General features: G+C 42.2%; 1 protein-coding gene across 1 annotated transcript in view; it reads left to right on the top strand.

Moving 5' to 3' along the window:
- Positions 1-26,496, top strand: part of LOC139756061 (E3 ubiquitin-protein ligase RNF19B-like) — a 176,795-nt gene that overhangs the window by 98,051 nt on the left and 52,248 nt on the right. Inside the window, exons 10-11 of the mRNA XM_071675061.1 lie at positions 6,914-7,109; positions 15,968-16,151. Coding sequence (XP_071531162.1) covers positions 6,914-7,109; positions 15,968-16,151 — 380 coding nt within the window. The remainder of the gene's footprint in view (positions 1-6,913; positions 7,110-15,967; positions 16,152-26,496) is intronic.

Raw genomic sequence — 26,496 nt, 5'->3', positions numbered from 1 at the left:
TGCAGACAAATCTTCCCTGTATTAGCAGTGTATGCCACAAAAAGCCGTTGCCCAAGATATTGAGGAGTCTCCATCTGGGAGTTATGATTCCATAGATAGCCTAACAATTCTTGGCTGCAGCAGTGCTACAGGAACACATATAACCAAGCTGTTAGTAATTGGTAAGAGTGTTCATCCGAGGGACTTTAAAGGGGTCAATTTCTGTTTTCCGTCATTTTCTGTGGTCCAGCAATGGCCAGGTTCCAAGGTAGTCAGATTAAAGAGGTGCAACTTGTACCTTTGCACTTTGAACACTCACTCATATCCCCCATTATCCCATTCAGTAGTCCTTCAAGATATTCACTCATCTCCTCCAGACTTCATCATATGTTATCACTTCCCTTTTTTGCCCCCTTTGACTGATGTTCCTATTTGTTTTCTTATTTCTTGCACATTATTAACCTTCTCCCAAAACATTTTATTCTACCTAAAGTATACTGATATTCGCTTACCCCAGCTGAGATCTCAGTTGCCTTCTTTTTCAACCCTACACCTTCCTCTCGACTTCTACTGTAACATTCCCCAATCATTTGCACTCCTTCTTCGTAAATACCACCCAAACACCTTTCTTTTCTCTTTCATTAGAAACGTTACTTCTTCCTTCATGCCACCACTCATTGCCCTTTCAAATATGCCCACCTCTCGCCTTCACATGTCACATTCATCTTTTGCACATGCCAGCACTGCATCCCTAAATACCTCCCATTCCTTACCCACTCCTCATGCTTCGTTTATTAATTTTCCGCCATTCTACTCTCATTCTCCTGATATTTCTTCACACGTCTCTTTTCCAAACTTCCATACTCTCACCACTCTCATGTCAACAGTATTGTTTCCTCTTTTCTGTAAACCTTTATGAATCTTCACCCTCTCCTCAACAACATAGTGATCAGACATCCTACCAGCTACCCTCTCAGCTCATTTACATCCAAAAGTCTCTCTTTTACATGCCTGTCAATTGATATATAATCCAGTAATGCCTGCCGACCATCTTTCATAATCACACCCATATAATTGCGTATCCCTGGTTTTAAAGCAGGTATTCCCAGTCATCAGTCCTTTTTCTGCACACAACTGCACATGCTGTTTACCATTTCCATTCACAGTACTGAATACTCCTTACCCCTAGTTATATTCTCACCTACCACATTATTCACCTTTGCATTCAAATCACTCATCACTAATACCTAATCTCTTTCAAAATTGCTGACATACTCGCTCAGCTGCATCCCATACACTTGCTTTGCATGGTCTTTCTTCTCATGGCCAGATGTGTAAGCACAAGTAAAACCCAGCTCATGCTATCAAACTTCCATTTTTAACCTCATCAGTTTAGAATTCTCTTTGTTACACTCTTTCACACACTCCTACAACTCCAGCTTCAGGAGTTGTGCTATTCCTTCCTTTGCTCTTGTTGTCTCACCATCCCCCTCTTAACTCCTAAGACATGTCTAAACCATTCTGTGCTTTTGCTTTGAGCTTTGTTTCACTCAGACCCAGAACATCTAGGTTTCAAAAAGAAATATATATTTTTTCTTTTTTAAACTTGATTGCCACTCACATTTTCTAATTGTCATGTGTAATGCAAAACCACTGCTTCCTGTCAACAACCAGGCCCCACAAAACTTTCCATGGTTACCCCAGATGCTTAACAAGCATCCCTCCAGTACACATCATCCCGTGCACACCTTTCTCCCTCATGCATGTTTAGGCCCTGATTATTCAAAATCTGTTTTTCACCATCTTTCTATCTTCAGTTTGCTCTCTGTTCTCAGTGTTCCCTCCACTTCTGACACACTTATCCTCTTTGTCAACCTGTCCTTACTCATTCTTTTCATATGTCCTAACCATTTCAGCTCACCCTCTTCTGCTTTCTCACCCACACTATTTTTATTACTACATATATCTCCTACCCCTAACCTAACCTAACCTAACCTAACCTAACCTAACCTAACCTAACCTAACCTTTTGTCTGTTTTCTGGTGCTACCTCACTGATGTGGGAAATGGTGATCAAGGACAATTAGATAAAAAGTTATGAGATATGAATTCTTCTCCGAATAGTCACTGTTGCAGCGCTTTTGTATATAATTAAGGAATTCGTAGCTAAATTCTCAAGTTTCACTCTGTGGAACATCATTCTTTGAGTACTTCCTGAATATAGTGTGTAATCATACCTGGAAAAAACCTATTTACCATTTCCTTGCAGAGATTAGCAGCATCCATGCTGAAATCACAGAACTTTCCCTGTTCCCTCACCATCCTCCCATGCCAACATAGAGGAAACTATGTTACTTTATTTGGTATTTTTGGTAATAGGATATAATATAGCCATATTCTGTAAAGAAATTCACAACTATTTTTTTTTTCAAAGGGGGACAAGTCATGGAAACAGTATTGCTGTTTAATAGGTAACATTAATGGATGATGTGTGGAATTTTCATGGCGAAAACTTGGAGGAAGTGAGTATCTTAGATACTTAGGGGTAGGCATGGCAGCGAAAGGAACCATTGATGCTGAAGGGAGCCATAGGGTGGGTAAAGGGGGCATGAGTCTTCAGCGCATAGAAGAATGAATGGAAAGACATGTCGCTGACTGAGGGCAAAGATGAATATGTGTGATGGAATAGTTGTCCTGTCTGTGTTGTGTGGATACGATGTGTGGATCTTAGATAGAAATGTATGGAAAAGGATGGATTTGTTGAAAGTGAAATGTTTGAGGACAGTTTGTCCTGGGAAGAGGGTTGATCGAGTAAGAAATGAGGTTAAGAGAGAGATGTATCTTCCTACCTACCTCCCTTTGCTTTTACCTGTGATAAAATTTTGCCATGGTGGCACGGCTAGTGCATTGTGCTTACAACTTGGTTTTTAAGTTGGCAAGCAATGTTTCTCTTGACTGCCTCGCCTCTGCCCTTGACTAATATTGCTGTTCTCTTCAGAAGCTACTCCTATGGCATAGTTATATATTCTAGATTCATCTGGTAATGTCTTCATCCATGAGTTTAATCTTTCAAATACTTTCTGAATCACTCCATTTGAATTTCTTAGATCACCCAGTATAGCTTTAAATAATCTTTCTAACTTCCATGCAGGGTATTTATGTAGTTAGAGGAGTACATATGAAAAAGCTGAAGGGGATGTATTGAAAATGTTTGGACACATGAAGAGGATGACCAAGAGGGTATACATGTCAGAAGTGGAGGGAAAAAAGTAGAGGGAAGCCAAGAAGGGGTAGAAGGATGGAGTTCAAGATGCTTGAGTGTTCAGGGCCTGAACATAGTGGAGAATGTGAGACGTTCAAGTAATAAAAAGAATTGGAGCGATGTGGTATGCAAGAGATGATATGATGTGTTGTCAATGGGCTGAACCAGGGCATATGAAGCAGTCAGGAGAAACCTCAGGAAGGTTTGTGGGGCTGGTTGTGGATTAGGAGCTTTGGTTTCAGTGCAATGTACACGACATCTAGAGAGTGGATGTGAATGAATGAGACCATTTCTTTGATTATTCCTTGTACTACCTTGCTGGTGCAGGAAATGGCAAAGTATGAAAAAATATGAAAAGATAAGAGGATGGGCCAGGATAATTGGATGAAAGTAATGATATATATTATATTATACTTAATCGTCATTTCCCACGTTAGCGAGGTAGCACAAGGAAACATACATACACTTGTATATAAATAAACACCCACACACGCACATATACGTACCTATACATTTCAGCGTGTACATGCATATACATACACAGACATATACATATATACACACATACATATTCATACTTGCTACCTTCATCCATTCCAGACACCACCCCGCCACACATGAAATAGCATCTCCCCACTCCCCTGTGATGTAGCGCTAGGAAAAGACAAGAAGGCCACATTTGTTCACACTCAGTCTGTAGCTGTCATGTGTAATGCACTGAAACCACAGTTCCCTTTCCACATCCAGGCCCTGGAGACCTTTCCATGGTTCACCCTAGACGCTTCACATTCCCTGGTTTAATCCATTGACAGCATGTTGACCCTGGTATACCACATCGTTGCAATCCACTCTATTCCTTGCACACCTTTCACCCTCCTGTATGTTCAGGCCCCGATCGCTCAAAATCTTTTTTCACCATCCTCCCACCTCCAATTTGGTCTCCCACTTCTTCTCGTTCCCTATACCTCTGACACATGTATCCTCTTTGTCAATCTTTCCTCATTCATTCTCTCCATGTGACTAAACCATTTCAAAACACCCTCTTATGCTCTCATAACCACACTCTTTTTATTACCCTCTTACCCTTTTATTACTTACTCTATCAAACCACCTCACACCACATATTGTCCACACACATTTCATTTCTGATAAGTAATGATAGGTACATAATTTTCATTGATGCAGTCACAAAAGTGATTCTGAAGATCAGAAATATAAAACAGAAAATAAAGTGTTGTCTATGATTTAACTCTTACTGTGCCACCTTCATTTTTTTATGATGAAGCTTATGGCCCTTCTCCTGTTGTCACATAATGAGTTAAAGCTTCCTAACTCTGCTTAAAACCCTGACTGATGTTTGCTTTTACCAGTTATCCATAAATGTGACTATTGGCATACCATCACAGCTGGAGAAAATTTCACAGTCATTCACAGGATGTCAGAATATGTAAATATATCTAGATACCTCGCAAACTAAAAATATCTAGATAAGAAGCCAGATGTGAGAAATACTTAGAAAAACAAATGGATTTGTATGTAGCATTTATGGATCTGGAGAAGGCATGTGGTAGAGTGGATAGAAATGCTCTGTGGAAGGTATTAAGAGTATATGGTGTGGGAAGCAGGTTGCTAGAAGCAGGGAAAAGTTTTTATCGAGGATGTAAGGCATGTGTACGAGTAGGAAGGTATGAAAGTGATTGGTTCCCAGTGAATGTTGGTTTGTGGCAGGGGTGTGTGATGTCTCCATGGTTGTTTAATTTGTTTATGGATGGGATTGTTAGGAAGGTGAATGCAAGAGTTTTGGAGAGAGGGTCAAGTATACAGTCTGTTGTGGATGAGAGGGCTTGGGAAGTGAGTCAGTTGTTCTTCACTAATGATACAGCGCTGGTGGCTGATTTGGGTGAGAAACTGCAGAAGCTGGTGACTGAGTTTGGTAAAGTGTGTGAAAGAAGAAAGCTGAAAGCAAATGTGAATAAGAGTAAGGTTATTAGGTACAGTAGGGTTGAGGGACAAGTCAATTGGGAGGTAAGTTTGAATGGAGAAAAACTGGAGGAAGTGAAGTGTTTTAGGTGTCTGGGAGTGGATTTGGCAGCGGATGGAACCATGGAAGCGGAAGTGAATCATGGTGGGGGAGAGGGCAAAGGTTCTGGGAGCGTTGAAGAATGTGTGGAAGGCGAGAACATTATCTCGGAAAGCAAAGATGGGTATGTTTGAAGGAATAGTGGTTCTAACAATGTTATATGGTTGTGAGGTGTGGGCTATAGATAGGGTTTTGCGGAGGAGGGTGGCTGTGCTGGAAATGAGATGTTTGAGGATAATATGTGGTGTGAGGTGGTTTGATCAGGTATGTAATGAAAGGTAAGAGAGATGTGTGGTAATAATACAAGTATGGTTGAGAGGGGAGAAGAGGGTGTATTGAAATGGTTTGGTCACGTGGAGAGAATGAGTGAGGAAAGATTGACCAAGAGGATATATGTGTTAGAGGTGGAGGGAACAAGGAGAAGTGGGAGACCAAATTGGAGGTGGATGGATGGAGTGAAAAAGATTTTGAGCGACTGGGGCCTGAACATACAGGAGGGTGAAAGGCGTGCAAGGAATAGAGTGAATTGGAACGATGTGGTATACCGGGGTCGACCTGCTGTCAGTGGATTGAACCAGGGTATGTGAAGCATCAGGGGTAAACCATGGAAAGTTTTGTGGGGCCTGGATGTGGAAAGGGAGCTGTGGTTTTGGTGCATTATACATGACAGCTAGAGACTGAGTGTGAACGAATGTGGCTTTTGTTATCTTTTCCTAGTGCTACCTCATGCACGTGCGGGGGAGGGGGTTGTCATTTCATGTGTGGCGGGGTGGCGACGGGAATGAATAAAGGCAGCAAGTATTATTTATGTACATGTGCATATATGTATATGTCTGTGTATGCATATATATGTATACGTTGAAATGTATAGGTATGTATATGTGTGTGTGTGGATGTGTATGTATGCACATGTGTGTGTGGGTGGGTTGGGCCATTCTTTCGTCTGTTTCCTTGCGCTACCTTGCTAATGCAGGAGACAGCGACAAAGTATATTATTAATGATAATAATAATATAATAAAGATGCCAGATGTCAGCACTTACTATTGTAGCTAGAAGAAGCAGCTTTTGAGTAAAGGAGTCAGTAATTTTGGTGCAAATAAAGTTAGTTACTAATAAATGAAGTCAGCAACTCCTGGATGACATATGTCGGGTGCATCATGTAGGTTTATGTGTGTTCCTTTTGTAATTGGCTTTCATACCTTTGTTAGTTGTGTTTGCAATGATATAGTACACATATTTTCATGCAACATCATGATCATTCTTTAGCTATCCAAAGACTAAATTTAGGAAAGGGTAAGGCTTTCAGTTGAGGATGATATCATTTTTAATGTGAACTTGGATGTATTGAATTTATAACATGTAAACCCAGATTTTCATGTAACTTACAAGTTGACATGTAAGAAGAGAGAATGATAGGGAATGAGGATGCCTCCTTTTATTTGTCTTTCACTGAGTTTGTTGTCTTGATAAATATACAGTCAGATTTATTTATCTCATAGTAGCTAATTTGATTTTGTTCATCCATTGCACGTTATCCACCTTACTTCCATACCATTCCTGACCGCTGAGCCATGATGTATATATTTTTCCAGGCTGTGATATCGCCAGTATTAGCAGGACTAGCAGTGAGCATAGGTGTGCCTATTTTACTGGCTTATGTGTATGGTGTCGTCCCCATTTCCTTGTGTCGTTCAGGAGGATGTGGTGTTACAACATCAGCCTCAGGAGTTAGAATAGCCTTTGATGATGAAAATGATATGGTCTTTGGCATTCCAGGAAGGCAGTCAGGTAATGTATTTTCTAATTTCTGTTGTGTCTTTTAGGGGTTAGGGTTCATGCTTTGTACTCTTAATAAAAAGCTTTAAAATGCTGTGCATGAAGGTCTTGTCACATTAAAGGCATCATAGATCCAACAAAATATGATATAATTACCAGAGAGAGAGATTGAGCACCTCCCTGTATATGATCCTTTGAGAACCTACTGTTTTTGAGCCAAGTTGATGAGAATGCACCAGGATAAACACATAAATGATATACAGAGCTGATGTCAAGCATCATGTACATGAGTTACTTTCGAGTAATGATTTCATAATTAAAATCATAAGAAAAATTAAAACATGGAATGAAAGCATAGATTGTATTTGATCATTTAATTGATAGTATCAAACAGCTGAAAAAAATTGTTACATTTTTTAGCCCTTAAACCCCAAGTTGCTCTGCAGTATGTCAGTTACAATGTAAGCAAAAACAAATAATGCTTTCAGATTGTTTTCCTTTGTAAAAGGGATCATGTATACATAAGAAAAAATTGATATTTTCTAATTTCTGTTGTATATATTTGTATATTTGTGTGTGTGAACGTGTATGTATATACATGTGTATGTTAGTGGGTTGGGCAATTCTTTCGTCTGTTTCCTTGCGTTACCTCACGAACGCGGGAGACAGCAACAAAGCAAAATAATATTAAAAAACTTTTAGGAGTTAGGGCTCATGCTTTGTTTTCTTAATAACGACCTTTAGAATGCTGAACATGAAGGTCTGCCACATGAAAGGTATCATAGATCCAACAAAATATGATATAATTACCAGAGAGATTGAGCACCTCCCCATATATGAACCATTGAGAACTTTCAGTTTCTCACACAAATCAGCCACTAGAGCTGTATCATTGGTGAACAACAACTGACCCTCTTCCCAGTCCCTTTCACCCACAACATATTGCATACCTGCCTCTCTCTCCAAAACTTGCATTTACCTCCCTAACCACCCCATCCATAAACAAATTAAACAACCATGGGGACATCACACACCCGTGCCGCAAAGCGACATTCACTGGGAACCAATCACTCTCCTCTTTTCTTCCTCGTACATATGCCTTACATCCTTGGTAAAAACATTTCACTACCTCTAACATCTTGTCTCCCACACCATATACTCTTAAAACCTTCCACAAAGCATCTACAGATCCTAAAGGCTGCATACAAATCCATAAATTCCCACACACGCACATATACATACATGTACATATCAACATACATACATTATTTTTTTTTATTATACTTGATCACCATCTCCCGCATTAGCGAGGTAGTGCAAGGAAGCAGATGAAAGAATCGCCCAACCCACCCACATACACATGTATATACATAAATGCCCACACACACACACACACACACACACACACACACACACACACACACGTACGTACATACCTATACATTTCAATGTTATTTTACTTTATTTATTTTGCTTTGTTGCTGTCTCCCGCGTTAACGAGGTAGCACAAGAAAACAGACGAAAGAATGGCCCAACCCACCCACATACACATGTATATACATACACGTCCACACAAGAAAATATACATACCTGTACATCTCAACGTATACATATATATACACACACAGACATATACATATGTACACATGTACATAATTCATGTACACATGTACATAATTCATGCTGTGCCTTTATTTATTCCCATCGCCACCCCGCCACACATGAAATAACAACCCCTTCCCTCTTATGTGCGCAAGGTAGCGCTAGGAAAAGACAACAAAGGCCACATTCATTCACGCTCAGTCTCTAGCTGTCATTTAATAATGCACCGAAACCACAGCTCCCTTTCCACATTTCAATGTATACATACATATACATACACAGATATATACATATATACACATGTACATATTCATACTTGCTACTTTCATCTATTCGTGTTACCACCTTGCCACACATGGAATAGCATCTCTCTCTCTCTCTCTCTCTCTCTCTCTCTCTCTCTCTCTCTCTAAGGAAAAGACAAAAAAAAAGATCACATTTGTTCACACTCAGTCTCTAGCTGTCATGTGTAATGCACTGAAACCACAGCTCCTTTTCCACATCCAGGCCCCACAAAACTTTCATGGTTTACCCCCACACACTTCGCATGCCCTGGTTCAATCCATTGCTAGCATGTCGACAATATATACATTTTTTTTTTTTTTTTTTTTTTTTTTACGCTGTCTCCCGCGTTTGCGAGGTAGCGCAAGGAAACCATGGAAAGTTCTGTGGGGCGTGGATGTGGAAAGGGAGCTGTGGTTTCGGGCATTATTTCATGACAGCTAGAGACTGAGTGTGAACGAATGGGGCCTTTGTTGTCTTTTCCTAGCGCTACCTCGCACACATGAGGGGGGAGGGGGATGTTATTCCATGTATGGCGAGGTGGCGATGGGAATAAATAAAGGCAGACAGTATAAATTATGTTTTTTTTTTTTTTTTTTTTTTTTTTATACTTTGTCGCTGTCTCCCGCGTCTGCGAGGTAGCGCAAGGAAACAGACGAAAGAAATGGCCCAACCCCCCCCCCCCCCATACACATGTACATACACACGTCCACACACGCAAATATACATACCTACACAGCTTTCCATGGTTTACCCCAGACGCTTCACATGCCTTGCTTCAATCCACTGACAGCACGTCAACCCCTGTATACCACATGACACCAATTCACTCTATTTCTTGCCCTCCTTTCACCCTCCTGCATGTTCAGGCCCCAATCACACAAAATCTTTTTCACTCCATCTTTCCACCTCCAATTTGGTCTCCCTCTTCTCCTCGTTCCCTCCACCTCCGACACATATATCCTCTTGGTCAATCTCTCCTCACTCATTCTCTCCATGTGCCCAAACCATTTCAAAACACCCTCTTCTGCTCTCTCAACCACGCTCTTTTTATTTCCACACATCTCTCTTACCCTTACGTTACTTACTCGATCAAACCACCTCACACCACACATTGTCCTCAAACATCTCATTTCCAGCACATCCATCCTCCTGCGCACATCTCTATCCATAGCCCACGCCTCGCAACCATACAACATTGTTGGAACCACTATTCCTTCAAACATACCCATTTTTGCTTTCCGAGATAATGTTCTCGACTTCCACACATTTTTCAAGGCTCCCAAAATTTTCGCCCCCTCCCCCACCCTATGATCCACTTCCGCTTCCATGGTTCCATCCGCTGACAGATCCACTCCCAGATATCTAAAACACTTCACTTCCTCCAGTTTTTCTCCATTCAAACTCACCTCCCAATTGACTTGACCCTCACCCCTACTGTACCTAATAACCTTGCTCTTATTCACATTTACTCTCAACTTTCTTCTTCCACACACTTTACCAAACTCAGTCACCAGCTTCTGCAGTTTCTCACATGAATCAGCCACCAGCGCTGTATCATCAGCGAACAACAACTGACTCACTTCCCAAGCTCTCTCATCCCCAACAGACTTCATACTTGCCCCTCTTTCCAGGACTCTTGCATTTACCTCCCTTACAACCCCATCCATAAACAAATTAAACAACCATGGAGACATCACGCACCCCTGCCGCAAACCTACATTCACTGAGAACCAATCACTTTCCTCTCTTCCTACACGTACACATGCCTTACATCCTCGATAAAAACTTTTCACTGCTTCTAACAACTTGCCTCCCACGCCATATATTCTTAATACCTTCCACAGAGCATCTCTATCAACTCTATCATATGCCTTCTCCAGATCCATAAATGCAACATACAAATCCATTTGCTTTTCTAAGTATTTCTCACATACATTCTTCAAAGCAAACACCTGATCCACACATCCTCTACCACTTCTGAAACCGCACTGCTCTTCCCCAATCTGATGCTCTGTACATGCCTTCACCCTCTCAATCAATACCCTCCCATATAATTTACCAGGAATACTCAACAAACTTATACCTCTGTAATTTGAGCACTCACTCTTATCCCCTTTGCCTTTGTACAATGGCACTATGCACGCATTCCGCCAATCCTCAGGCACCTCACCATGAGTCATACATACATTAAATAACCTTACCAACCAGTCAACAATACAGTCACCCCCTTTCTTAATAAATTCCACTGCAATACCATCCAAACCTGCTGCCTTGCCGGCTTTCATCTTCCGCAAAGCTTTTACTACCTCTTCTCTGTTTACCAAATCATTTTCCCTAACCCTCTCACTTTGCACACCACCTCGACCAAAACACCCTATATCTGCCACTCTGTCATCAGACACATTCAACAAACCTTCAAAATACTCATTCCATCTCCTTCTCACATCACCGCTACTTGTTATCACCTCCCCATTTACGCCCTTCACTGAAGTTCCCATTTGCTCCCTTGTCTTACGCACCCTATTTACCTCCTTCCAGAACATCTTTTTATTCTCCCTAAAATTTACTGATAGTCTCTCACCCCAACTCTCATTTGCCCTTTTTTTCACCTCTTGCACCTTTCTCTTGACCTCCTGTCTCTTTCTTTTATACTTCTCCCACTCAATTGCATTTTTTCCCTGCAAAAATCGTCCAAATGCCTCTCTCTTCTCTTTCACTAATACTCTTACTTCTTCATCCCACCACTCACTACCCTTTCTAAACAGCCCACCTCCCACTCTTCTCATGCCACAAGCATCTTTTACGCAATCCATCACTGATTCCCTAAATACATCCCATTCCTCCCCCACTCCCCTTACTTCCATTGTTCTCACCTTTTTCCATTCTGTACACAGTCTCTCCTGGTACTTCCCCACACAGGTCTCCTTCCCAAGCTCACTTACTCTCACCACCTTCTTCACCCCAACATTCACTCCTCTTTTCTGAAAACCCATACTAATCTTCACCTTAGCCTCCACAAGATAATGATCAGACATCCCTCCAGTTGCACCTCTCAGCACATTAACATCCAAAAGTCTCTCTTTCGCACGCCTGTCAATTAACACGTAATCCAATAACGCTCTCTGGCCATCTCTCCTACATACAAAAGTATACTTATGTATATCTCGCTTTTTAAACCAGGTATTCCCAATCATCAGTCCTTTTTCAGCACATAAATCTACAAGCTCTTCACCATTTCCATTTACAACACTGAACACCCCATGCATACCAATTATTCCCTCAACTGCCACATTACTCACCTTTGCATTCAAATCACCCATCACTATAACCCGGTCTCGTGCATCAAAACCGCTAACACACTCATTTAGCTGCTCCCAAAACACTTGCCTCTCATGATCTTTCTTCTCATGCCCAGGTGCATATGCACCAATAATCACCCACCTCTCTCCATCAACTTTCAATTTTACCCATATTAATCGAGAATTTACTTTCTTACATTCTATCACATACTCCCACAACTCCTGTTTCAGGAGTATTGCTACTCCTTCCCTTGCTCTTGTCCTCTCACTAACCCCTGACTTCACTCCCCAGACATTTCCAAACCACTCTTCCCCTTTACCCTTGAGCTTCGTTTCACTCAGAGCCAAAACATCCAGGTTCCTTTCCTCAAACATACTACCTATCTCTCCTTTTTTCACATCTTGGTTACATCCACACACATTTAGGCACCCCACTCTGAGCCTTCGAGGAGGATGATCACTCCCCGCGTGACTCCTTCTTCTGTTTCCCATTTTAGAAAGTTAATACAAGGAGGGGAGGATTTCCGGCCCCCCGCTCCCGTCCCCTCTAGTCGCTTTCTACGACACGCGAGGAATACGTGGGAAGTATTCTTTCACCCCTATCCCCAGGGATAATATACATATATATATACATATACACACACACACACACACACACACACACATATGCACATACACACACACACACACACATACATATATATACATATGAAAAATGTAAGAAACAATTTAGAAAACAAACTTTTAGCTTGAAATGAATGAAAAAAAATGAATGTCACATAATGGTTCAACCTCTGGCTATGGAAAAGGAAATGTACAATTTATTCACACAAACGTCAATAGCAGTTCTCATCAATTTCACCACTGTGTCAATAAGCTTCAATGTCTAAGCTACATTTTTCTCCAACTTCACTATTTTCTTGTCAAAAACACCATGCATGAAAACTATCACTCCATTAACACAACTATAAACATTTACTTCCCCTTTAAAAGTTCTGGGGAAGTCTGTCTCGATACACTGCGGCGAGGCGACGCGACGCTGACACAATCACTGTCACAATATCACTTCTGCCTCCTCAAGTCAATCTCTCAGCCACAGTGCAGGCCTTCATCGTCGAAATCGGTCTTCTGGAGGTTACTGTTGTCGATGGGTGTGACCATGTCCTTGCTGGAGTTGCAGCCCAGTAGTTGAGGATGGGCTGGAGTTGTAGATCCAGCTGGCGTCACCGGACAGTATCTTTGATATGTGGCCCTCGATCTATGACCTTTCATCCAAGCCCCCCGCCTTCATAAGTCAGTCTGGCGTCAAGGGGCTTGGATGAAAGGTCATAGATCGAGGGCCACATATCAAAGATACTGTCCGGTGACGCCAGCTGGATCTACAACTCCAGCCCATCCTCAACTACTGGGCTGCAACTCCAGCAAGGACATGGTCACACCCATCGACAACGGTAACCTCCAGAAGACCGATATAAATTATGTACATGTGTATATATGTATATGTCTGTGTGTGTATATATATGTGTACATTGAGATGTATAGGTATGTATATTTGCGTGTGTGGACGTGTATGTATGTACATGTGTATGGGGGTGGGTTGGGCCATTTCTTTTGTCTGTTTCCTTGTGCTACCTCACAAATGCGGGAGACAGTGACAAAGCAAAATGAGATAGATAAAATAAATACATACATATACACACATACACAGACATATACATATATACACATGTACATATTCATACGTGCTTGCCTTCATCCATTCTTGTCGCTACCCCGTCCCACAGGAAACAGCATTGCTTCCCTCTACTTCAGCGAGGTAGCACCAGGGATAGACAAAAAAGGCCACATTTGTTTACACACAGTCTCTAGCTGCCATGTGTAATGCTCCAAAACCACTGCTCCCTATCCACATCCAGGCCCCACATACTTTTTCATGGTTTACCCCAGATGTTTCTCCTTCCACACATTCTTCATTGCTCAGAACCTTTGCCCCTTCCCCAACCCTGTGACTCACTTCTACTTCCATGTTTCCACTTACTGCTACATCCACTCCCAGATATCTAAAACATTTGACTTCCTCTAATTTTTCTCCATTCAAATTTACATCCCAATTCACTTGTCCCTCCACCCTACTGAACCTTTGCTCTTATTCACATTCACTCTTAACTTTCTCCTTTCACACACTTTTCCAAACTCAGTCACCAATTTCTGCAGTTTCTCCCACAAATCAGCCACCAGAGCTGTATCATCAGCGAACAAAAACTGACTCATTAACCAGGGCCTCTCATCCCCAAGAGACTGTGTACTCACCCCTCTCTCCAACACTCCTGGTTTTACCTTCCTAATACCGTATCTATAAACAAATTGAACAACCATGGGGATGTTACATACCCCTTCCACAGACCGACCTTCACTGTAAACCAGTCACTCACCTCTCTTCCTACTCATACACATACATTCATGATACATACTTTTCACAGCTTATAGCAACTTACCTCCCTCACCTTATACTCTTAAGACCTTCCACAAAGCATCTCTATCAATCATATCATATGCCTTCTCCAGATCCATAAATGCTACATACAACTCCATTTGTTTTTTCAAGGTATTTCTCACACACATTCTTCAAAGAAAACACCTGATCCACACATACTTTACCACTTCTGAAACCACACTGCTCCTCCCCATTCTGATGCTCTGTACATGCCTTCAACCTCTCAATCAGTACCCTCCCATATATTTTCCCACAAATACTCAACAAACCTATGCCCCTGTAGTTTGAACACTCACCTTTATCCACTTTGTCTTCATACAATGGCCCTTTGCATGCATTCTGCCAATCCTCAGTCACTTCACTATGATCCATACATACATTGAATATCCTTACCAACCAGTCAACAACACAGTCACCCCCTTTCTTAATATATTCAACTGCAATATCATCCAAACCTGCTGCCTTGCCGGATTTCATCTTTGCAAAGCCTTCACTACTTCTCTCTTAACCAAACCATTCTCCTTGACCAAAGCTTTCACTTGGCACACCACCCCAACCAAAACACCCTATATCTGCCACTCTATCATCAAACACATTCAGCAAACCTTCAAAATACTTGCTCCATCTCCTTCTCACTTTATCACTGACTGTTATTACTCTCTCTCTCTCTCTCTCTCTCTCTCTCTCTCTCTCTCTCTCTCTCTCTCTCTCTCTCTCTCTCTCTCTCTCTCTCCCTCTCCCTCCCCCTCCCTCCCTCCCCTCCCCCCCCTCTCTCTCTCTCTCTCTCTCTCTCTCTCTCTCTCTCTCTCTCTCTCTCTCTCTCTCTCTCTCTCTCTCTCTCAACCCTTGCACTTTCTCTTGATCTCCTGCTGCTTTCTTTTACACATCTCCCAGTTGCACGCCGTATTTGTAAGTATCGTCCAAACATGACCAGGAAATGATATCTTCCTTAGTGATAACACTTGAAGATGTGTTAGACATAAGGAGAGGTTTGTCTCTGATTTTCTAAAACAAAGAATAGGGTGAGATGTAATAACAGGTTAAGAGGGTTTGTAGATAATAGGAAATGTATATTTGGTTGTGTAGTAGTAAGATAATATGAAAATAATTTCTTCTGGTCATTTAAGGTTATTAGAAGGCTGCATGATGGAACCATGCTTACTTTATTAATGAAAAGGGTTAATTTACAGAGTCCAGTCATGTTGGTGCAGGAACAGCCAGTATTGGAGAGGTTTCTTGTGGAGCCTCACTGTCTGCTGACTCTGCTGCCCATGTGCTAGCTGAAAGTGACCGAGAGTCAGCCAGCAACACAGCTATTGCCCCAGCCTCCCTCACTGGCTCTATAGCATCATCATGTATATCTAGAACTAACCGGTGAGAACAGTGAAAATGAGTAGCAATATTATTGCTACTCATTAGTATTTATATATATTTTTTCATTAATGGTAAGGAAGCTGGCTTCTGCCTATGTCTGTGTGGGTTTGGATGTGTAAGAGTTTGGTGCACCAAAATTATAAATAACTCAGAATATATTAAGCTTTGGTCTTAATTTCTGCCACTGTCATGGTGGTCTACTTACACTTTAATGTTAGTCATTGTTAGGTAAGTTGCCAGATGATTATTGATAATAGAGGTAACAGTAAAGAAAGTTATACAAAGGACAAATTGTACCATCCAGCTAGCTAAGGGAAATTTTTTCTGTATGGGCTAGTCCTACCATCTTCTCCTTAAAAGCACCATACACCTACTCAAACCTGGTTTATTTTCTTCGCAAAAGTGCTCTTGCCAACTCCTATCAGCTCACACATTTTTAAAGTTGATCAGGATAGAGTCCAAGAAATCTATGGCCTCCTGCCCCTGGCATCAAAAGGTGCCAAGAATCTTTGGGTTTCTGCTTCACTCTACTGCCAGTGAAAGGGAGGGCTCAGAAAGTATTAGTAGTACCAGCCCTTCCCATGATCTCTCCCTCTCTGTTAAACCTCCTTCTTTTTCTATTCCTTATACCAATATTCCTGGTCTCTCTAGTGACCTCTCTCCTGTTGGGCACCATCTGTCTAGTGCCTCTCCTAATATCTTATGTCTTTTGGAGGCACAGTTTTCTAATGATGCTCTCACTAGTGCCTTTTTCATTTAATTTTTATTATACTTGATTGTTGTTTCCCAGTTCAGCGAGGTAGCGGAAGGAAACACATGAAGAATGTCCCATCTGCTCATATACATACACACACATGCACATATATATATATTTTCTTATTTGTTATACTTTTGTCACTGTCTCTCACGTTAGTGAGGTAGCGCAAGGAAACAGATGAAAGAATGGCCCAACCCACCCACATACACATGTAGGTACATACATGCCCACATACACACTTATACATACCTATACATTTCTATGTATACATCATATACATACAAAGACATATACATATATACATATGTACACATTCATACTTACTACCCTCATTCATTCCCATCACCACCCCGCCACACATGAAATGGCACCCCTCTCCCACTGCGCGCGCGAGGTAGCGCTAGGAAAAGACAACAAAGGCCACATTCATTCAAACTCAGTCTCTAGCTGTCATGTGTAATGCACTGAAACCACAGTTCCACATCTTATTTTACTTTGTCGCTGTTTCCCACGTTAGCGAGGTTGTGCAAGGAAACAGATGAAAGAATGGCCCAACCCACCCACATACACATGCACATATGCACACATACACGCCTATACATCTCAACACACACACAGACATATACACATGTACACAATTCATACTGTCTGCCCTTATCATTCCCGCCGCCACCCCACCACACATGAAACAACAACCCCCTCCCCCCACATGTGCACGAGGCCACACTCGTCTGCACTCAGTCTCTGGCTGTCATGTATAATGCACTGAAACCACAGCTCCCTTTACACATCCAGGCCCCACAGAACTTTCCATGGTTTACCCCAGACACTTCACATGCCTTGGTTCAATCCATTGACAGCACATTGACCGCGGTATACCATATCGTTCCAATTCACTCTATTCCTTGCATGCCTTTCACCCTCCTGCACGTTCAGGCCCCATCAATCAAAATCTTTTTCACTCCATCTTTCCAGCTCCAATTTGGTCTCCCACTTCTCCTCATTCCCTCCACCTTTGTCAATCTTTCCTCACTCATTCTCTCCATGTGACCAAACCATTTTAAAACACCCTATTCTGCTCTCTCAACCACATTCTATTTATTACCACACATCTCTCTTACCCTTTCATTACTTATTCGATCAAACCACCCCACACCACATATTGTCCTCGAACATCTCATTTCCAGCACATCCGCCCTTCTCCGCACAACTCTGTCTATAACCCACGCCTTGCAACTATGCAACATTGTTGGAACTACTATTCCTTCAAACATACCCATTTTTGCTTTCCAAGATAACGTTCTCGCCTTCCACACATTTTTCAACGCTCCCAGAACTTTCGCCCTCTCCCCCACCCTATGATTCACTTCTGCTTCCATGGTTCCATCCGCTGCTAAATCCACTCCCAGATATCTAAAACACTTCACTTCTTCCAGTTTTTCTCCATTCAAACTTACCTCCCAATTAACTTGCCCCTTAAACCTACTGTACCTAATAACCTTGCTCTTATATTCACATTTACTCTCAGCTTTCTTCTTTCACACTTTACCAAACTCAGTCACCAGCTTCTGCAGTTTCTCACCCGAATCAGCCACCAGCGTTGTATCATCACCAAACAACAACTGACGCACTTCCCAAGCTCTCTCATCCACAATAGACTGCATACTTGCCCCTCTTTCCAAAACTCTTGCATTCACCTCCCTAACAATCCCACCCATAAACAAATTAAACAACCATAGAAACATCACACACCCCTGCCACAAACCAACATTCACTGAGAACCAATCACTTTACTCTCTTCCTACACGTACACATGCCTTACATCCTCGATAAAAACTTTTCACTGCTTCTAACAACTTACCTCCCTCACCATATATTCTTAATACCTTCCACAGAGCATCTCTGTCAACTCTGTCATATGCCTTCTCCAGATCCATAAATGCTACATACAAATCCATTTACTTTTCTAAGTATTTCTCACATACATTTTTCAAAGCAAACACCTGATCCACACATCCTCTACCACTTTTGAAACCACACTGCTCTTCCCCAGTCTGATGCTCTGTACATTCCTTCACCCTCTCAATCAATACCCTCCCATATAATTTCCCAGGAGCACTCAATCTTATCCCCTTTGCCTTTGCACAGTGGCACTATGCAAGCATTCCACCAGTCCTCAGGCACCTCACCATGAGTCATACATACATTAAATAACCTTACTAACCAGTCAACAATACAGTCACCCCCTTTTTTAATAAGTTCCACTGCAATACCATTCAAACCCGCTGCCTTGCCGGCTTTCATCTTCCACAAAGCTTTTACTACCTCTTCTCTGTTTACCAAATCATTCTCCCTAACCCTCTCACTTTGCACACCACCTCGACCAAAACACCCTATATCTGCCACTCTATCATCAAACACATTCAACAAACCTTCAAAATACTCACTCCATCTCCTTCTCACATCGCCACTACTTGTTATCACCTCCCCATTAGCCCTCTTCGCTGATGTTCCCTTTTGTTCCCTTGTCTTACGCACTTTATTAACCTCCTTCCAAAACATCTTTTTATCCTCCCTAAAATTTGATGATACTCTCTCACCCCAACTCTCATTTGCCCTCTTTTTCGCCTCTTACACCTTTCTCTTGACCTCCTGTCTCTTTCTTTTATACATCTCCTAGTCATTGCATTATTTCCTTGCAAAAATCATCCCACCACTCACTACCTTTTCTAATCTGCCCACCTCCCACGCTTCTTATGCCACAAGCATCTTTTGCACAAGCCATCACCGCTTCCCTAAATAAGTCCCATTCCTCCCCCACTCCCCTTACGTCCTTTGTCCTCACCTTTTTCCATTCTGTACTCAGTCTCTCCCGGTACTTCCTCACACAAGTCTCCTTCCCAAGCTCACTTACTCTCACCACTCTTTTCACCCCAACATTCTCTCTTCTTTTCTGAAAACCTCTTCAAATCTTCACCTTCGCCTCCACAAGATAATGATCAGACATCCTGCAGTTGCACCTCTAAGCACATTAACCTCCAGAAGTCTATCTTTCACGCGCCTACCAATTAACACGTAATCCAATAACGCTCTCTGGCCATTTCTCCTACTTACATATGTATACTTATGTATATCTCGCTTTTTAAACCAGGTATTCCCAATCACCAGTCCTTTTTCAGCACATAAATCTACAAGCTCTTCACCATTTCCATTTACAACACTGATCACCCCATGTACACCAATTATTCCTTCAACTTCCACATTACTCACCTTTGCGTTCAAATCACCCATCACTATAACCCAGCCTCGTGCATCAAAACTACTAACACACTCACTCACCTGCTCCCAAAACACGTGCCTCATAATCTTTCTTCTGATGCACAGGTGCATATACGCCAATAATCACCCATCTCTCTCCATCAACTTTCAGTTTTACCCATATCAATCTAGAGTATACTTTCTTAAGCTCTATCACATACTTCCACCACTCCTGTTTCAGGAGTAGTGCTACTCCTTCCCTTGCTCTTGTCCTCTCACTAACCCCTGACTTTACTCCCAAGACATTTCCAAACCACTCTTCCCCTTTACCCTTGAGCTTCGTTTCACTCAGAGCCAAAACATCCAGGTTCCTTTCCCCAAAGATACTACCTATCTCTCCTTTTTTCTCATCATGGTTACATCCACACACATTTAGACACCCCAATCTGAGCCTTCGAGGAGGATGAGCACTCCCCGCATAACTCCTTCTTCTGTTTCCCCTTTTAGAAAGTTAAAATACAAGGAGGGGAGGGTTTCTAGACCCCCGCTCCCGTCCCCTTTAGTCGCTTTCTACGACACGTGAGGAATGCGTGGGAAGTATTCTTTCCCCCTTATCCCCTGTTCCACATCTAGGCTCCACAAAACTTTCCATGGTTTACCCCAGACGCTTCACATGCCCTGGTTCAATCCATTGACAGCACGTCGACCCTGGTACCACATCGTTCTAATTCACTCTATTCCTTGCACGCCTTTCACTCTCCTGTATGTTCTGGCCCTGATCACTCAAAATCATTTTCACTCCATCCCTCCACCTCCAATTTGGTCTCCCACTTCTCGTTCCCTCCATCCCTGACACATATATCCTCTTTGTCAATCTTTCCTCACTCATTCTCTCCGTGTGACCAAACCATTTCAAAACACCCTTTTCTGCTGTCTCAACCGCACTCATTTTATTACCACACATCTCTCTTACCCTTTCATTACTTACTTGATCAAACCACCTCACACCAGATATTGTCCTCAAACATCTCATTTCTAACACATCCACCGTCCTCCGCACAACCCTATCTATAGCCCACACCTTGCAACCATATAACATTGTTGGAACCTCTATTCCTTCAAACATACCCATTTTTGCTCTCCGAGATAACGTTCTCGCCTTCGACACATTTTTCAGCACTCCCAGAACTTTCGCCCCCTCCCCCACCCTGTGACTCACCTCCATTTCCATGGTTTTATCTGCTGCTAAATCCACTCCTAGATATCTAAGACACTTCACTTCCTCCAGTTTTTCTCCATTCAAACTTGCCTCCCAATTGACTTGTCACCCAACCCTACTGAACCTAATAACCTTGCTCTTATTCACATTTACTCTCAGCACCTGTCAATTAACACGTAATCCAATAACGCTCTCTGGCTATTTCTCCTACTTACATACGTATACTTATTTATATCTCTCTTTTTAAACCAGGTATTCCCAATTAATAGTCCTTTTTCAGCACATAAATCTACAAGCTCTTCACCATTTCCGTGTACACCAATTATTCCCTCAACTGCCACATTACTCACCTTTGCATTCAAATCACCCATCACTATAACCCAGTCTCGTGCATCAAAACTACTAACACTTAGAAAAGCAAATGGATTTGTATATAGTATTTATGGATCTGGAGAAGGCATATGGTAGAGTTGATAGAGATGCTCTGTGGAAGGTATTAAGAATATATGGTGTGGGAGGCAAGTTGTTAGAAGCAGTGAAAAGTTTTTATCGAGGATGTAAGGCATGTGTGTGAGTAAAAAGAGAGGAAAGGGATTGGTTCTCAGTGAATGTTGGTTTGCGGCAGGGGTGCGTGTTGTCTCCATGGTTGTTTAATTTCTTTATGGTTTGGGTTGTTAGGGAGGTGAATGCAAGAGTTTTGGAAAGAGGGGCAAGTATGCAGTCTATTGTGGATGAGAGAGCTTGGGAAGTGAGTCAGTTGTTGTTCGCTGATGATACAGCGCTGGTGGCTGATTCGGGTGAGAAACTGCAGAAGCTGGTGACTGAGTTTAGTAAAGTGTGTGAAAGAAGAAAGCTGAGATTAAATGTGAATAAGAGCAAGGTTATTAGATACAGTACGGTTGAGGGACAAGTCAATTGGGAGGTAAGTTTGAATGGAGAAAAACTGGAGGAAGTGAAGTGTTTTAGATATCTGGGAGTGGATTTGGCAGCGGATGGAACCATGGAAGCGGAAGTGATTCATAGGGTGGGGGAGGTGGCGAAAGTTCTGGGAGCGTTGAAAAATGTATGGAAGGTGAGAATGTTATCTTGGAAAGCAAAAATGGGTATGTTTGAAGAAATAGTGGTTCCAACAATGTTATATGGTTGTGAGGCATGAGCTATAGATAGAGTTGTGCGGAGGAGGTTGGATGTGTTGGAAATGAGATGTTTGAGGACAATATGTGGTGTGAGGTGGTTTGATCGAGTAAGTAATGAAAGGTAAGAGAGATGTGTGGTAATAGAAAAGAGTGTTGTTGAGAGAGCAGAAGAGGCTGTTTTGAAATGATATGGTCACATGGAGAGAATGAGTGAGGAAAGATTGACCAAGAGGATATATGTGTCAGAGGTGGAGGGAACGAGGAGAAGTGGGAGATGAAATTGGAGGTGGAAAGATGGAGTGAAAAAGATTTTGAGTGATTGGGGCCTGAACATGCAGGAGGGTGAAAGGCGTGCAAGGAATCGAGTGAATTGGAATGATGTGGTATACTGGAGTCGATGTGCTGTCAATGGATTGAACCAGGGCATGTGAAGCGTCTGGAGTAAACCATGGAAAGTTTTGTGGGGCCTGGATGTGGAAAGGGAGCTGTGGTTTCAGTGCATGGTACATGACAGCTAGAGACTGAGTGTGAACGAATGAGGCCTTTGTTTTTTCGTAGCACTACCTCACGCACATGCGTGGGGAGGGGGTTGTCATTTTCATGTGTGGCGGGGTGGCGATGGGAATGAATAAGGGCAGACAGTATGAATTATGTACATGTGTATTTATGTATATGTCTGTGTGTGTATATATATATGTATTTGTTGAGATGTATAGGTATGTGTATGTGCGTGTGTGGACGTGTATGTATATACATGTGTATGTGGGTGGGTTGGGCCATTCTTTTGTCTGTTTCCTTGTGCTACCACACTATCGTGGGAGACAGCGACAAAGTATGATAAATATAATATGTTGTAAACGCTTTGCGAAAGATGAAAGCTGGCAAGGGAGCGGGTTTGGAAGGTATTGCAGTGGAATTTATTAAAAAAGGGGGTGACTGTGTTGTTGACTGGTTGGTAAGGATATTTAATGTATGTATGACTTGTGGCATGAGAAGAGTGGGAGGTGGGTTGATTAGAAAGGGTAGTGAGTGGTGGGATGAAGAAGTAAGAGTATTAGTGAAAGAGAAGAGAGAGGCATTTGGACGATTTTTGCAGGGAAAAAATGCAATTGAGTGGGAGATGTATAAAAGAAAGAGACAGGAGGTCAAGAGAAAGGTGCAAGAGGTGAAAAAAGGGCAAATGAGAGTTGGGGTGAGAGAGTATCATTAAATTTTAGGGAGAATAAAAAGATGTTCTGGAAGGAGGTAAATAAAGTGCGTAAGACAAGGGAGCAAATGGGAACTTCAGTGAAGGGCGCAAATGGGGAGGTGATAACAAGTAGTGGTGATGTGAGAAGGAGATGGAGTGAGTATTTTGAAGGTTTGTTGAATGTGTTTGATGATAGAGTGGCAGATGTAGGGTGTTTTGGTCGAGGTGGTGTGCAAAGTGAGAGGGTTAGGGAAAATGATTTGGTAAACAGAGAAGAGGTAGTGAAAGCTTTGCGGAAGATGAAAGCCGGCAAGGCAGCAGGTTTGGATGGTATTGCATTGGAATTTATTAAAAAAGGGGGTGACTGTATTGTTGACTGGTTGGTAAGGTTATTTAATGTATGTATGACTCATGGTGAGGTGCCTGAGGATTGGCGGAATGCGTGCATAGTGCCATTGTACAAAGGCAAAGGGGATAAGAGTGAGTGCTCAAATTACAGAGGTATAAGTTTGTTGAGTATTCCTGGTAAATTATGTGGGAGGGTATTGATTGAGAGGGTGAAGGCATGTACAGAGCATCAGATTGGGGAAGAGCAGTGTGGTTTCAGAAGTGGTAGAGGATGTGTGGATCAGGTGTTTGCCTTGAAGAATGTATGTGAGAAATACTTAGAAAAGCAAATGGATTTGTATGTAGCATTTATGGATCTGGAGAAGGCATATGATAGAGTTGATAGAGATGCTCTGTGGAAGGTATTAAGAATATATGGTGTGGGAGGAAAGTTGTTAGAAGCAGTGAAAAGTTTTTATCGAGGATGTAAGGCATGTGTACGTGTAGGAAGAGAGGAAAGTGATTGGTTCTCAGTGAATGTAGGTTTGCGGCAGGGGTGTGTGATGTCTCCATGGTTGTTTAATTTGTTTATGGATGGGGTTGTTAGGGAGGTAAATGCAAGAGTTTTGGAAAGAGGGGCAAGTATGAAGTCTGTTGGGGATGAGAGAGCTTGGGAAGTGAGTCAGTTGTTGTTCGCTGATGATACAGCGCTGGTGGCTGATTCATGTGAGAAACTGCAGAAGCTGGTGACTGAGTTTGGTAAAGTGTGTGGAAGAAGAAAGTTAAGAGTAAATGTGAATAAGGGCAAGGTTATTAGGTACAGTAGGGTTGAGGGTCAAGTCAATTGGGAGGTGAGTTTGAATGGAGAAAAACTGGAGGAAGTGAAGTATTTTAGATATCTGGGAGTGGATCTGGCAGTGGATGGAACCATGGAAGCGGAAGTGGATCATAGGGTGGGGGAGGGGGCGAAAATTCTGGGGGCCTTGAAGAATGTGTGGAAGTCGAGAACATTATCTCGGAAAGCAAAAATGGGTATGTTTGAAGGAATAGTGGTTCCAACAATGTTGTATGGTTGCGAGGCGTGGGCTATGGATAGAGTTGTGCGCAGGAGGATGGATGTGCTGGAAATGAGATGTTTGAGGACAATGTGTGGTGTGAGGTGGTTTGATCGAGTGAGTAACGTAAGGGTAAGAGAGATGTGTGGAAATAAAAAGAGCGTGGTTGAGAGAGCAGAAGAGGGTGTTTTGAAGTGGTTTGGGCACATGGAGAGAATGAGTGAGGAAAGATTGACCAAGAGGATATATGTGTCGGAGGTGGAGGGAACGAGGAGAAAAGGGAGACCAAATTGGAGGTGGAAAGATGGAGTGAAAAAGATTTTGTGTGATCGGGGCCTGAACATGCAGGAGGGTGAAAGGAGGGCAAGGAATAGAGTGAATTGGATCGATGTGGTATACCGGGGTTGACGTGCTGTCAGTGGATTGAATCAAGGCATGTGAAGCGTCTGGGGTAAACCATGGAAAGCTGTGTAGGTATGTATATTTGCTTGTGTGGACATATGTATATACATGTGTATGGGGGGGTTGGGCCATTTCTTTCGTCTGTTTCCTTGCGCTACCTCGCAAACGCGGGAGACAGCGACAAAGTATAAAAAAAAAAAAAAAAGAAAAGACTCATGGTGAAGTGCCTGAGGATTGGCAGAATGCATGCATAGTGCCTTTGTGCAAAGGCAAAAGGGATAAAGGTGAGTGTTCAAATTACAAAGGTATAAGTTTGTTAGAGTATTCCTGGGAAATTATTTGGGAGGGTATTGATTGAGAGGGTGAAGGCATGTACAGAGCATCAGATTGGGGAAGAGCAGTGTGGTTTCAGAAGTGGTAGAGGATGTGTGGATCAGGTGTTTGTGAGAAATACTTCGAAAAGCAAATGGATTTTTAAGTAGCATTTATGGATCTGGAGAAGGCATATGATAGAGTTGATAGAGATGCTCTGTGGAAGGTATTAAGAATATATGGTGTGGGAGGCAAGTTGTTAGAAGCAGTGAAAAGTTTTTATCGAGGATGTAAGGCATTTGTATGAGTAGGAAGAGAGAAAAGTGATTGGTTCTCAGTGAATGTTGGTTTGCGACAGGGGTGTGTGATGTCTCCATGGTTGTTTAATTTGTTTATGGATGGGGTTGTTAGGGAGGTTAATGCAAGAATTTTGGAAAGAGGGGCAAGTATACAGTCTGTTGTGGATGAGAGAGCTTAGGAAGTGAGTCAGTTGTTGTTCGATGATGATACAGTGCTGGTGGCTGATTCATGTGAGAAACTGCAGAAGCTGGTGACTGAGTTTGGTAAAGAGTGTGAAAAAAGAAAGCTGAGAGTAAATGTGAACAAGAGCAAGGTTATTAGGTACGGTAGGGTTGTTGGAACCACTATTCCTTCAAACATACCCATTTTTGTTTTCCGAGATAATGTTCC

This window comes from Panulirus ornatus, chromosome 2, assembly GCF_036320965.1.
Source record: "Panulirus ornatus isolate Po-2019 chromosome 2, ASM3632096v1, whole genome shotgun sequence".
NCBI classification, from domain to species: domain Eukaryota; kingdom Metazoa; phylum Arthropoda; class Malacostraca; order Decapoda; family Palinuridae; genus Panulirus; species Panulirus ornatus.
The sequence above is the reverse complement of the archived record's forward strand: the minus strand, read 5'-3'. Positions and strand labels throughout refer to the sequence as shown.